The 14874-nt window shown below is 36.0% G+C and overlaps 2 protein-coding genes across 2 annotated transcripts; both read left to right on the top strand.

Moving 5' to 3' along the window:
- The first annotated feature begins 254 nt into the window (after nt 1-254).
- Nucleotides 255-1301, top strand: LOC106693276 (uncharacterized). The gene has a single exon (XM_014440138.1). It carries the CDS (start codon nt 255-257, stop codon nt 1299-1301), a length of 1047 nt encoding a protein of 348 aa, XP_014295624.1.
- A 270-nt stretch (nt 1302-1571) lies between these two features.
- LOC106693275 (uncharacterized) lies at nt 1572-2771 on the top strand. The gene is made up of 3 exons (XM_053737401.1): nt 1572-1640; nt 1935-2363; nt 2637-2771. The coding sequence occupies exons 1-3, from the start codon at nt 1572-1574 to the stop codon at nt 2769-2771; spliced, it is 633 nt and encodes a 210-aa protein (XP_053593376.1).
- Nucleotides 2772-14874: the final 12103 nt, after the last annotated feature.

Below are 14874 nucleotides of genomic sequence, written 5' to 3'. Positions count from 1 at the left end.
ACGATGCGTAATATGTCCGCTCGCTTAACTAATGAAGTACTCGCTAACCAAGGTGCCGCTGCTATTGATGCAGAACTCGCTATCCTCAATGATTTGTGGAATCGCTTCAACACAACTCGAGAGATTATTTGATGATGTGCCTGAGATCATCGAAAATGAATACCACACAGGGAATGCATATGGTACCGCTAATCTTGTATACACTGAGCTCAGAATGAGACTGAGCGCTGCTAGACCCACTCCAGAACCTGCTCATGAAGCCCACTAATCATGATCAAGCCGCTTACTTTGGAGGCGCACATAAAGCTAACCTGCCTCAAATTAAACTGCACACCTTCCAGGGTTCCTACAACGAATGGGATTCGTTTAAGGACCTGTTCACCTCGCTGGTGATAAATGAAGATTCGCTGACCGGGTCTCAAAAAATGCATTACCTGAAGACGCAGATAAAAGGTGAAGCTGCTGCTCTACTCGCTAACCTACAGGTCACGGATGAAGCTTTCCAACCTGCTTGGAATTTGCTGAACACTCGCTACACTAATCCACGCAGATTACTCGATATGCATATCGATGATTTGCTGGATCGTCAACTGGTGACTTCACACTCCGCTGCTGATCTGGATGCGCTGCTACACGCTAATGAAAAAACGCTGGACGCCATCGCTGCTTTGGGGATTCCAACTGGTGAGTTGGACCCTTTTTTAATTCGACTAACTGTTCGTTGCTTGCTATCAGATATACGTGTTGAATGGATGGCTTCGCTTGGGTTATCCAATGAGTTTCCCACTTACCAACAACTGCACGACATGCTGAAAGCGAAGGTTCGTGCGAGGGAAAACTCTGAAATTCGTGCGAAGATAACCGCGAATCAAGCTAAGGGTGTGGTTGAGAAACCCCCACCCAAGTCTTACGCTAAGTCAGCCGCAACAAACAAACAAGTGAAGTTTGTGAACAGTCGATCCGCGTCCTCATCAACACCATCTTCTAGTTCCGCTAGCTACGTTGCTTTCACTCCGAAAGATCGTACGAGCGAACCTAGCATGTGCCCGATCTGCAAGGAGAAACACTTTGTTCTCTTTTGCCCCAGCTACCAGAAGGCGTCGCCACTGAATAGAAGAACGATCGTCCAGCATTATCGTCTCTGTTTCAACTGTTTGGGACGCCACCGCTACGCTGACTGCAGAACTAAGCAGAAGTACCGCCATTGTGATCAGCCACATCACACGTCAACGCACATTGACAACGGTGCTGCCGCTAAACCAGTACAGGAAGCTCTTGTAGCTGACCCGAGCAACAAATAGTTCTAATTTTAGTAACTTTTGCTTAGAATTCGCTAACTTAGTCTACTTTCGGCTCATTCGCTCAATGTATTACTCGCTACCGCTATTGTTAAGTTGAATTCGCTAACAGGAAGTACATGTGTTGCCCGTGTACTTATTGATCAAGGATCGGAATTATCCTTTGTGACGCATTCGCTAATCAAGAAGCTGGATATTCAACTCAGTAAAGCAGCTGTACCATTACGTGGGATTGTTAATGTGTCAGCTGGGCATTCGCTTGGGTCATGCAAGATGACGCTGCATTCGCTACACAACAACGCTTCTATTACTATCGAAGCCCATGTGCTTGCTCTCTTGATGGTAAACTTACCGTCATTTACGATAACTAAGAAGAAATGACCACATATAACTGGGCTACAACTCGCTGATCCAGACTTCTTGACATCACGACCTATTGACATCATTCTGGGTGCAGCACCAACTGCACATATAATCAACGCTAAAATACGAAAGGGAAGTGACAATGACCCAATCACTCAGTCAATATCGCTTGGCTGGATCATATATGGATCTGTGGACACCGCTACATCAAAATTGACCGCTTATGGTCATCATGTCACTGTTGATGATTAACTACAAGACTTATTAAGGAAGTTTTGGTATCAAGAAGAGCCACAGACAGAATTCACTACAGGCTATACTGAAGAACAAGAAGAGTGTGAACAACACTTTGTCAATACACACTACAGACAGTCTGATGGTCGATATGTCGTTCGCTTGCCGCTTAAATCTTTGCCAAGTCAACTGGGTGATTCGCTCAGAGCTGCACAATACGCCTTGCTACGTCTTCGCAAACGATTAGAAGCTGATCCAGTCTACAAGAAATTGTACTTCGACTTCCTGAAGGAATATGAAGACTTGAGACACATGAAACGCATTAAATTAAAGGATTTACCACCTAACAGCTACCTGTTGCCGCATCATGGAGTTCTAAAAGAGCACAGCACTACCACCAAGCTCAGGGTGATATTCAATGGGTCCTGGAAAACAACATTTGGCTTATCTGTCAACGAGATACTTCATGTGGGCCCCAAGATTCAAGTTGACATCAGTGACGTACTTATTCGCATCCGCTGCCATCGCTATTTATTCGCTACTGACGTAACTAAAATATTTCGTCAAATTGCAGTTGACAAGGAAGATCGTCATCTACAGTGCATACTCTGGTTTGACGAAGATGACATCCCAATAGTATTTGCACTCACTACTGTTACATATATAACAACTTCAGCACCATATCTCGTTGGGAGAGCACTTTTACAACTCGCTGATGATGAAGAAAATAAATTTCCGAAGGCTGTCGAACCGCTAACTAATACACGCTACGTTGATGACATCTATGGAGGTGCAGATGAACTCGCTGAGGCAATCCAAGTTGCTCTCGACATAATAAATATGTGTGCCGCAGGATGTTTTCCGCTTGCCAAGTAAGCAAGTAATTCGACTGAATTACTCTCTTATGTCGCTCCAGTTGAAACCCAAGAAGATACACCAAGAGAACTTGGGGATACTACCGTAAAAGTGCTCGGATTAACTTGGAATTCAACACAGGATAAAGTCCAGTTCGGCTATTCGCTTCCAGAAGCATCACCAACCACTAAACGCACAATTATATCTGAAATTGCTCGCTTGTTTGACCCACTGGGGTTTTTCGCACCGATCATCGTGAGAGCCAAGGTATTCATGCAGAAGCTCTGGCTGCAGAACTTCGACTGGGATGCTACGCTATCACTGTCGCTTCTTCAAGAATGGAATTTGTTTCGAGATGAACTACATCAGATCTCGAAGATTCAGATACCTCGCTGGAATCATGTAAAAAATGGTGTATCAATCGAATTACATGGATTCTCTGACGCTTCACATCTCGCTATGGCTGCTGTAGTGTATCTAAAAGTTACTGACGCGACTGGAAGCTCCAATATTTCGCTAGTGTGTGCCAAAACACAAGTTGCACCACTGAAGCCCATAACTATACCAAGAATGGAGCTCAATGTCGCTGTCTTCCTCGCTCAACCGGTACTCTACGTCAAGAAAGTCTTGAAACTGGAAAACATACCAGTTTTCTTGTGGACAGACTCCACTGTATCCTTAGCGTGGATACGAAACAATCCAGGAACATGGAAAGTCTACATTCGTAACAGAGTCACCAAGATACAAGAATCACTACCAAGTGTCAACTGGGATTTCGTTCCAGAGAAAGTTCACGCAGCTGACTGCGCTTCGAGAGGTTTAACAGTAGCCAAGTTAGAACAGCTTTCGCTATGGTGGACGGGAGCTAAATGGCTCAGTCAATCAAAAGAAAACTGGCCATTTTTTCACATCCCTTCACAGACGGTATCACATCTTGAAGAACGTCCAGATCTAGTTTTTAATATCTACGAGACAGATTCACATTCACTATACACGCTTCTCGAAAAATTCTCTAATTTACGTGCCATCGCTAGGTTTAAAAAAAATTCCACAGTCCACAGCGGCCACTCTACTCTCTACAGTTAATCTGGAACTCGCTAAGACTTTGCTAATAAAGTATACACAAATTCAATACTATTCGCAAGAGCTGAAACTACTGAAAGAGGTGATTCTCTACAACAAAATCATCGTTTCGCTAAATTGATTACTTACGGTGACTCCAGCGGAGTACTTAGAGTCGGCGGTTGCTTAAAGAACTCGCTACTGGATGATCAACAAAAAAATGCAGCTACACCACCACGATCATGACGCTTAAGTACGCTCTTAATTGGTAATTTGCATAAGAAAACGTTTCATGAGGGCACTCAATTGACTCTCGCTGATGTACGGAGATGTGTCTGGATAGAAGGTGGGCGAGTTTCAGTCAGATCACACATTCTTCGCTGAGTCGTGTGCACGCGACGTAGAGGTGTTCGTGCACAACAATTAATGGGACAATTGCCAGCCGCTCGTGTAAGACCATCTAAAGCTTTCCTACATACTGAAATAGACTATGCTGGGCCAGTAACACTGAAGACATTTCAAGTTCAAGGTGCAAAAACCTATAAAGTATAGATCGCTGTTTTTGTATGTCTCGCTACATCCACTATACACAGAAATCTTTACCGATTACTCTACTGACGCTTCCGTTGCACCATTCAGAAGATTCACTAGTGGGAGAGGTGCCTACAGAATCATATACTCGCACTGTGGTACAAATTTTGTAAGAGCAAACGCAACGCTAAGAAAAGAATTCGCAGCAGGATCGAGACAGTTACGGGAACTTCAGTATTTACTCGCTAATAGTGTGGTAAACCTTAGCACTAGCTGGCTCAGCTTCAGGTTCATTGGATGTATGAGCGGCACTCGGAGTCTCCTTTGAAGCTGTATGATGCAATGATATATGATGTCTTTTGCTGCATTTGAGGCAGCGCTTTTGTGATGTGTAGTTACTGAGGAGATGTTGTCCCGAACAATTATAGCAGAGGTGATGTCTATTGACTAAAACAGCTCGCTGCTGGGCTGAGCTATTATTGTATCGTAGGCAGCGTGCAGCGTAATGACCGCCGGAGCATATTGCACATATGCTTGTTCGATGCGCCTGTTGGTTGGGATTTCCTTGGCCGGCAAAGTGTGCCTTCATTGCTGGTGGTGCTCCAGTTCGTGCAGATCTGGACTAGCTGGAGCTCTCGTATGATTTTAGAGTCAGCAATCTTGTGGAAATGAACTCCAGAAGTCTTTTCCAGGTTGGGGGTGCCTTAGCAGGTCCCAAATGCTGCTCCCAGGCTTTGACGGACTCTGAATCTAGACGCTGGACGACGATGAATACGAAGATATAGTTCCATGTATCTATAGGTTGCGGAAGTATCTCCAAGGTTCGTCGTATCTGCAAGACAGTGGTGTATAGGCGCTCGAGCTCGACGGCGGATTCCTTGCTCATGCGTTTTATTGAGAACAAGGCTAGCATGGCTGCGTTGAGGAGAACTCTCGTATTCTCATAGAAGTCCTGTAATGACTCCCAAGCCTTTATGAAGTTGTTTTCGGTGAGCACTGTGTTGCTGAGTTGGCGACGTTTCCATCGAACTTTGGCAAGTCTAGAGGTTGAAGTCCCGGTCCTTGGTGCACTGTCGCTTGACTGCCAGATCTTGAGGAGATTGATAGTGTTGTTGAGGACTTTCGTTCTGTTGTTTTGTCCTTGTCGATAATGGTGTTCGCCTTTTCAAGTACTTCTCGGTAGCACTCTTGCGTAGAGTCATAATACTGCCTCCGGTAGTAGGGTCGCTGCAAAATTCGCTCTTTCTCCTCGCTGCTCACTTTGGTAATCGCGACTGTCAGGGCGTCGTGATTGGCCAAGAATTTCAGCCATTTCTCTTCAAGGAGTGCACGGCGTGCTTCAGCCCGGTGACGTGTAACGTTTTCCAGTCCGATGCTGGTAAGATTTCTTATGAAACTTCGGATGAAGTTACGCAATTTAGTCTGCTGGTCAATCCGGCGTTCAACATGTTTAACCCTCATGTTTTCTAGTCACCAGATCCGGTTCGAAGGACCAAAATGTTTAGTTTGTCTGTGATTGATTTATTTTATAATAATCAGTACAGCTATGTTGAATTTATCTGGTGCTGGTGATAATACAATTGCAGAGGGTAGAACTATGAGTTGGCGCTGGTTTGCAACTGGAGCTGGTCCACGCAACGTTTCTTGCCCGTTGTCAAAACTGCTTCGAAGTCTGCTTGGCTATTCACTCGTACTCTCGTGCGCTCGTACTTGTGTGCTGGTGCTCGTGTGCTCGTACTCATATGCTCTCGAATGTCAACTTGCTAATTGTAATGAAAATAGCAAGCCCTTCGACTGTAAATTGCACTGTGTGCGCTCTCACTGTCAAGTTCGTAGCTGCGTATTGCCTCGTATCGGGATTGATGATGGCTGATGACGGCTGATAACTGCTGCTGGTCAATGAAAAGAAATATCTGGATGCAGGAGTAAACTGCAACCAGGAACGCACCGATTGCAATGATCGCTGCTTGCAAGTGAAACACTTAACACTGAGTTGATGATATACGCAACGGATAAAACTTGTGAGAGATATGAATGCAATGAGATAGAAACCAAGAACTGTTCTATGACAGAGAGATTATTCTTGCCAAGTCTGGTCGCACCTAGTATTATAGTCGAATAATAGGGCACCACTGGAAGATGGACTCGGCCTTCCAGAACCGGATGTTGTAGGATTTTAATTTAATTAAATTAGATTAATTATTTACTCAGGGTCGTTTGTAATATTTTGTGAGAGAGGAGAGGAATCGTAGAATAGGCTGAAATAATATCACTCCAAATTTTAATTAATTTAAGCACCTTGCTTTATTTTATCAACCTTCTGACAATAATTATTTCTTATGACAAACTAAGATACTTATGACAAACTAATGTGTCCCCTGGACATTACTTATGACAAACTAAATTTCCTTATGACAAACAAATAATTTTCTCGTCTCCTGGACGGTTACTTATGGCAAACTAAATTTTCTTATGACAAACTAATATGCGTCCCCTGGACGTTTTCCACACCCACACACCCACAATAAAATATATCTAGTCCCCTGGACGGTAAATCTTAATTTTGTCCCCCCGTAAAAAAAGGGCTCTCAGGTTGCCTGTCTCGAAGGACCAGTTGTTAAATTAGAAAGTTTAGGTAGAATTTTTACGAATATTAAAAATATTTGAAATATAATATTTTAGCATTTTATTTTAAATTTTAAACGATAAAATGATGTATTTTTATGTTGGATTATTTCAACATTCAGAATACCAGGCACGGCGTCGGTATTCTTTAATATCTCAATATTAATTCATCTGAATAAGCTGGTATTGGAGTAATATAATCAAGAATACAAATTGTGAGAGTACCGAGTCGTAACAAAGGAAAAGAACAAGAGACGACGCGGACCAGTATCGACAACCCAAAAATACACCAACGGGACAGAACCAAGACGAGGACAAGATACGATTCGTAGCTGTGAATAAATTCTATTCTAGGCCTGGGCCAAAATTAATAAATAAATAGTCATACAAAATCGTACGTGGTGTCCGTAAATTGATAGTCGCATCTAGGTCAAACTAGGTAAATTAATTATTAATTATTAATTAATCAACGTGGAAATAAGTACGTCAGCCAGGCGCTGAACAATGGAGTGTTCTTGAAGCTTGTCGAAGAATCCTGGCAACATGGCCAGATTTACTGCGTCATAGAATTTTCCAGGCCATGCAAGAGACCGCATACCTGAAAATTATTCTTAATTTAGTCAATAATCTAATCATTAATATTAGAGTAATTTTAATCATAAATTAATTAATTAAATATAATTAAAAGAAATAAAATCAATTAATTTGTTCATAGTAAATGTGCCGGTAAGTTAACGTGGAAATTAATAGACAAGTTTTTAGTATTGTGATGATGAAATGTTAGTGCGTAAAATCGGCTTAACTAAATTTATTAATTGATTGAGATAAAAGGAAAGCGTTAGCGGTTGTAAATAATTACGTATATTATTTGATTACTGATTTTAAATGGTATATTAAATTAAGGAATTTTAATATTGGTTAAATAAAATAATGGAATTTTATTTTGATGAATGAATGTGTGAGTGGAAAAGTACGATTATGAAAATTGGTGATTATTGAAATTGTAAAGTTTTTTCACGTAGAGGGTCAAGGTGACGTCGTGAACGAGTTGGTAAAATCATGTAGAGGGTCGTGTTGACCGCGGGGAATAGGTTAAGGAAGTCGTGTGTGTGTAATAATAGTCCAGGGGACTCAGTCGCGTGAGTGTGTGGGTGATAATCAATGGTAGTTGACAAAATTGTATAAGGTCATAAGGTATACAGTCAAAAAATTATAAGGTTTATTATTTTAAATAAAGTGTTAACTAATTATAAATTATCCTTCCTCTTCCTTCTCTTACAAATGATTTTACAACGACCCTGAACGATTAAAATCCGGTTCTAGAAGACCATTTAATACTTCCAGTGGCGCCCTAAAAAAAAAGGACGACCAAGGTAACAGTACCCTGTTACAATATATATATATATATATATATATGTATATATATATATATATATATATATATATATATATATATATATAGTAAGGCGATTCAAAATATAATAAATTTATTTTTTTTTTTCGAAAACAGGTTCAAAGGTTTCATTTAGATAAACAAAAAGGCCTGTAAAAATTAAAGCTCTTAATATTAACATTAAGAGGTTCCGCATTGCACTTTTCTGATTTCCGTAAGAATATCATGGGAAAAATTTTTTTTTCGTCTTCTGATTTTTATAAGTAGCTAACGATGCGTCATAGAAATAATTGGCTGAAATATTTTTGTAGGTAATTGAATGCTCTACAAAAAAAGTTTCTTATCATTTTTTGATAAATCTACACGAAAAAAATTCCCGGATTTTTTACGATTTAACCATCGTAATTTTTATTATATAGTATCGTAACGCTGGACTATAAATTTTAAATCATAATTTTTACAATAAACTATCGTAATTTTTGTTTTATAATTAATACTAATTCAAAAAAGAAAAAATCAGTTACTATAGAGTAAATTATACAAGTTGGGTTAATATAGATTAGATTACAACTATCGTAAAATGAATGAGTCAGTAATGTAGAATTTCTTTAAATATAAAAGTATAATTAAAAGTCACCAGAGTAGAATTTATCATTCTGTATTTCTTTTTTACACTTGAATTGAGAAGGAAAATACAATGGTGAAATAAAAATAAAACATTTATTTAATTTTTATTCAAATATATTTTTTTAGTATATGGGTCATTCTCAGTTAAGACGTAAATCGCTTAGTATTAAAGCGCGGCACGATAAAAAATTTGAAAATTTAATTAAATTTTATAATGTTTCAATCAAAACAATCATTCTAAACGTTTCTGCAAGGCGGTCAGTCAATTTATTAATTTTATCTTGTTTCATAAGAAACCAGGGAAGATACTCAATCCAGGGGAGAAACTTGATAAACAGAGTGCCATGTTCTGGAAAAAAAACATCATTATCGAGTTTTTTCAATGAACTATATTGTGAATATATTTATAAGTTAAATTAAATAACAATATGCAACCTTTAAACAATAAGAGAACAGTAAAAAAAATCGGTCTATCGGTTGACCCTGCGGGCCGGCCCCAAAACTTCCCGTAATTTTCGAGCTCCTTGAGCTCGAAAACATTGTTATGAATACATTTTCGAGCTCTTCGAGGTCGAAAATTCTGTTGTATGCTATTGTTTTAGGAAAAACCCGTTTTTTAGCATTTCTTTCTCCCACGATATCTTACGAACGAATTAACCGATTGATATAATTAAGGCGGCAATCGGCGCGTTTTACTGAGTTCCATAGCTGATCAAATTTTGGGATTGATCGGATGAGTCGCTTCGAAGATAATCGAAGAAAACCGTTTTACACCATTTCTTTCTCGATCGATTTTTCTCGAACAAATAAACTGATTGAGATGGTTGAGGCGGCGATCGATGCGTTTTATTGAATTCTTGTGCGGATGAGATTTTGGAATTGAAAAATTTGAAAAAAACTGAAAAATAAATTTTTTTTTGTTTTTCTTCCGTATCTTAGAGTCTATTCGATCGATCAAAATTGTAATGAAGAGTAACCTCCATTTCTGCACTACAGAGTAGATAAAGATGAACTGATTTATAAATATATATAGTTGAATCACAAATAATACAAAGTAGATGTCATCATTTGTACATGTATATATATATATACAAATATATGTATATATATATATAAATATATATATATATATATATATATATATATATATATATATATACGGATCGTTCTATGTCAAATCGACCAATTGATGGAATCGACCCCTTTTGATTTGGACGAATTTTGGTCAGAAGTTTCCTATTACCATATAACGCAATTCTGCCAAAGGAAGAAAATTTTGAAAATTTTTCTTCAAAAGTTATGCAAAATTCAAAATTTCGCGATTTTCCAGTTTTTCAACTTTTTTCTTCCAATATCTCGGAAACTATGATAGTTACAATAACTATTCAATGCTTTTTTTGAAACAGATACTTGAGGCTATAAAAAAAAAAATATTCCAAAAGAAAATTTTGAAAAATGACAAATTTGTCAAATTTTGAATTCTTGAAATTAGTCAAAAATGACGATGGACATTAAATTTTAGGCTCAATTTTTTTTGTATAACACCTTGTTCTATTTTAAAAGATTCTGAAATTTTCAGAACTATGTTTTTTGTTTTTGCAGAAATATAAATTTTTGAATTTAAATAAAAAACGAATTTTTTTTTTCTTTGATTTTTTTGCTAAGTAAAGTTAATAAAGCAACGACGTAATTGAGTGAATTCAGCAGTAAAATACTGTCATAATAATGTGAAAAAAACCATCATTGACGGTTATATTCTTATTTAATTGATAGATATCAAGAAATAAGAATATAACTGTCACTAATGGCCTTTCTTCACATTATTATATGGAATATAATAATTATATTTGATAGATATCAAATAAATTAGAATATAACCGTCAGTAATGGTCTTTTTCCGCATTATTATGTCAATATGCGAAATTCTTACTGCTGAAATTCACAAAATTGATTGATTTTTCAACTTGACTTAATTAAAAATAAAAAAAAAAAGTTATTTAATAAAGTTTAAAAATTCATATTTTTCAATAATCAAAAAATACAGTCGATAGATATCAAATAAATAAGAATATAACCGTCAATGGGGTTTTTTTCCCATTATTATGACAGTAAGTGAAATTTTTACTGCTGAAATTTACTCAATCACGTCATTGCATTATTAACTTTACTTAGCGAAAAATTTAAGAAAAAAAAATTGTTTTTTTTTTTTTTTTAAATTAAAAATTCATATTTCTGCAAAAACAAAAAACATAGTTCTGAAAACTTCAGAATCTATCAAAATAAGTACAAGGTGTTTTACAAAAAAAATTGAGCCTAAAATTTAATGTCGATCGTCATTTTTGACGAATTTTAAGAATTCAAAATTTGACAAATTTGTCATTTTTCACAATTTTTTTCTAGAATATTTTTTTTTCTCATAGCCTCAAGTATCTTTTTCAAAAAAAGCTTTGGATCGTTATTGTAACTATCATAATTTTCGAGATATTGAAAGACTAAAGTTGAAAAACTGGAAAAATTGGAAATTTTGAATTTTGCATAACTTTTGAAGAAAAATTTTCAAATTTTTTTCCTTGGGCAGGATTGCGTTATATGGTATGAAGAAACTTCTGACCACAATTCGTCCAAATCAAAAGGGGTCGATTCCAACAATTGGTCGATTTGACATGGAATGACCCACAAGTATATATATATCTAAATACACACGAAAAAAATTCCTGTTGCTGCAACATGGCTGCTTCCTGCTGCAGCAACAGGAATTTTTTTTCGTGCATACATAAATAAATTTTTAACTAATAGTATTTTTGGAATATACTCAACGAAATGTTAGGTTATGTCGAAATTATTCGACAATTATAAATATAAATGCAATATTCAGATTTCTATAAGAAATCTACTTAAAAACAAAACGAACGCAAATTCTTAAAATAAACTTTTAAATATCGATTTTTACAAAGTTCTTGAGCTATTTGAAATACCTTTAGAAAAAAAACTTTTCTAGTCTTAAATTTTGAGCTATGTATTTTTGTTTCGTGGAAATATAAATAGATTTTCATCGTCTTACTGGATCGTCGTAAGATATAAATGTCTGATGAATGTTTAAGTGAATAATGATGTACATAGTGAAGATACAGATGATGGGCGGAGCATGTAGCTTAGTACAAGGACTTTGCATAGTCAATGAATCTCTTCAGAGTCAGAGGCGGTGATAGAGTTTGCATACGGTTATAGACGGAAGCTCTCTCATTGGTCCAGAACGATCTTGATACGTCTCCTTCTTTGCTTTCACATACATATTTTCTCTCCCACTATTTCCCCTCTCCAACATCTCGAGTTAGGAGACCGCGATTCAGTTACTCACGAGACAGCTACTATTTTAATAACTGGTTTGAACAACTGTCGAGTTCAAGCGATTATTACTACCTTCATTTCATCATGTATATATTTATATACTTTTTTCATTAATCCATTCAACTTAAAGATTCTTACACAAACAAATTTATTATTTTTTAATCATTCAGCCATGTAAATAACAGATAAAATATTGGTTTTACTTTTCAGTTCGTTTGCTGTCATTAGTTGACACTAGCTCTATAGAATATACAAATAGGAAATCATCTAGATGAGTTGTAGAAAAAGGCGGGATGCTATAATGAATACAAAATCAATGATAAATATATTATCTATATGCATAAAAAAATCTGTAGTTGGTATTAGGAAAAGAAGAGGCAGTAATTTAAAATTAGATAATATCTTGATTAATTGTTAACTTCCCACTAAGGAAATCGATGATTTTCGAAAAACTCGGGAAGTTATTGTTTTCACCCCGATTTTTAAAAATTAAGTTTTTATCAGATGTCGACGTTTCGAGGTCCTAGGAAGCTATTCTGACTATTTTCAGTATGGTGTGTGTGTGTGTGTGTGTGTGTGTGTGTGTGTGTGTGTGTGTGTGTGTGTGTGTGTGTGTGTGTGTGTGTGTGTGTGTGTGTGTGTGCGTCTGTGTAAACTTTTTATAACTTTTAAACTAATGAATGGATTCGGATGGTTAAGGCGGCAATCGAAAAAGCTTGTAGGCCATCATCTTTCCTCAAAACTTTAAATCATTTGATTAACTAGACTCGAAAATATTAGTGAATTACAAAAAAAATTTTCGTCTTTTAGTTTCTTTTTAATTTCTCAGAAACGAATTGAACGATCGACTTCAAAATCTAATCAGCTCTAGAACTTAATAGAACGCAGCGATTTCCGCAGCAATAGCCATCCCATCCAGTTAATTTGTTCGAGAGATATCGCGGGAGAAACGAATGGTAAAAAACAGTTATTTGTGAATATCTTCGAAATAACTCAACCTAATAATTTCAAAATCTGATCAGCTCTAGAACCCACAAAATGCGTTGATTGCCGCTTCAACTATCAAAATCGATTAAACGTTTTTCTTTCAAAAACAATGGCATACAAAAGTATTTTCGAGCTCAAAGAGTTCGAAAATGTATTTACAACAATTCTTTCGACCTCAAGGAGCTTGGAAACCGCAAGAAGTTTTGGGGCTGGCCCGAAGAGTCAACTGATAGGCCGATTTTTTTTTTATTTCAACTTTTTCATTCTACCGTAGGTTATATATGCATAAGATATAAATATATGATTATACATATGTATATTTTTTTCGTTTATACGTATGCATGTAAACGAGGGCTTGGACCGTCCCGACAGTGCTTTTTGTTTCCCACGCTTACAAGAATTTTCTTGCGTCTTTAATACAACAACTCAGAAGCAGGTTTTCAAATCTCTTGTGTGTATACTGGACAATTTATTGATATATTGAATTTAATAGTCTGATCGTCTGGTAAACCAGTATAAAATTAATATCTTAACCATTATAGTATTGATTTCTCACGCTAAGATAAATTATTTTAATTGAACCTGTAAATTAAATAAAAAATAAATCATTTAAATACTTTTTGAGACTATGAAGAGTAGACGAATCAAATAATCTATTGAGTATAAGAAAAAGACCGTTCAGCAGCCAAAATAGAAGTAGATTTATCGCAATGTATTCATTATTTAAACGCTTAATGTTTCAATAACAGTAAGCACCATTAAAAATTAAGAATATGAAGTTTGAATCATTTAAGTTTAAATAAATTATTGAAATTTAGGCACTAACTTAAACGATATGTGTTCCAAGTTTCATTTAGATTAATTCATAGTAGTGTGATTTGACGCTTTTTTTGTTAGCTCCCAGGTGGACATAGTTGGCCAAAAATAGGCAGAAAAAGCTTAATTTGGCCGAAATCACGCTTAAACTGTAAAATATTATTCTTCGTGAAGAGGCCGAAAATTGGCCAATATTTGGCCGTCAGTTGAATCGGCCTGTTTTCGGCCATAGTATTTTTTTTTAATAAAATTATGGTATTTCCACTTGATATCAAAATTATTGAAATTTTTTTATTTTTTAACTGGTTATAATTTTAAATTCTAATTTAAAATTACAGGACGATTAGGTATAAACTATTAATAATTAAATATTTCTATATAGTTAGAATTTAGCTATACATATATATATATATATATATATATATATATATATATATATATATATATATATATATATATATATATATATATGTAGTGTGGTGGCTCATTTGAAACGACTATTTTTTTTATCGCTCGATTGCTGAAATATTATTCTAGACAAAAAAAAAATTATCCACTAAATTTGAGCCCTTAATTTCAATTTTAAGTACTCGCTAAATGAATTTGAAATTTTCCCGTTTAATTAACACGTAAATTTTAGTTTTATTTTTGAATTATCTATAACTTTGCAGCATTTCATGATATTAAGTCGTTAATAAGCGGAAATTACAGAGTAATCTTTCCTCTTTAAAAGCA

This window comes from Microplitis demolitor, chromosome 3, assembly GCF_026212275.2.
Source record: "Microplitis demolitor isolate Queensland-Clemson2020A chromosome 3, iyMicDemo2.1a, whole genome shotgun sequence".
NCBI classification, from domain to species: domain Eukaryota; kingdom Metazoa; phylum Arthropoda; class Insecta; order Hymenoptera; family Braconidae; genus Microplitis; species Microplitis demolitor.
This window is presented reverse-complemented; position numbering and strand designations above follow the sequence as displayed.

Bases quoted from the DNA above. Each gene is read 5' to 3' on its own strand.
- LOC106693276 (XM_014440138.1), top strand. From the start codon at position 255: ATGAAGCCCACTAATCATGATCAAGCCGCTTACTTTGGAGGCGCACAT.
- LOC106693275 (XM_053737401.1), top strand. From the start codon at position 1,572: ATGACGCTGCATTCGCTACACAACAACGCTTCTATTACTATCGAAGCC. The intron at 1,641-1,934 runs GTAAACTTACCG...TTATTAAGGAAG, and splicing joins ATGTGCTTGCTCTCTTGATG to TTTTGGTATCAAGAAGAGCC. The intron at 2,364-2,636 runs GTGGGCCCCAAG...AAATTTCCGAAG, and splicing joins CTGTCAACGAGATACTTCAT to GCTGTCGAACCGCTAACTAA.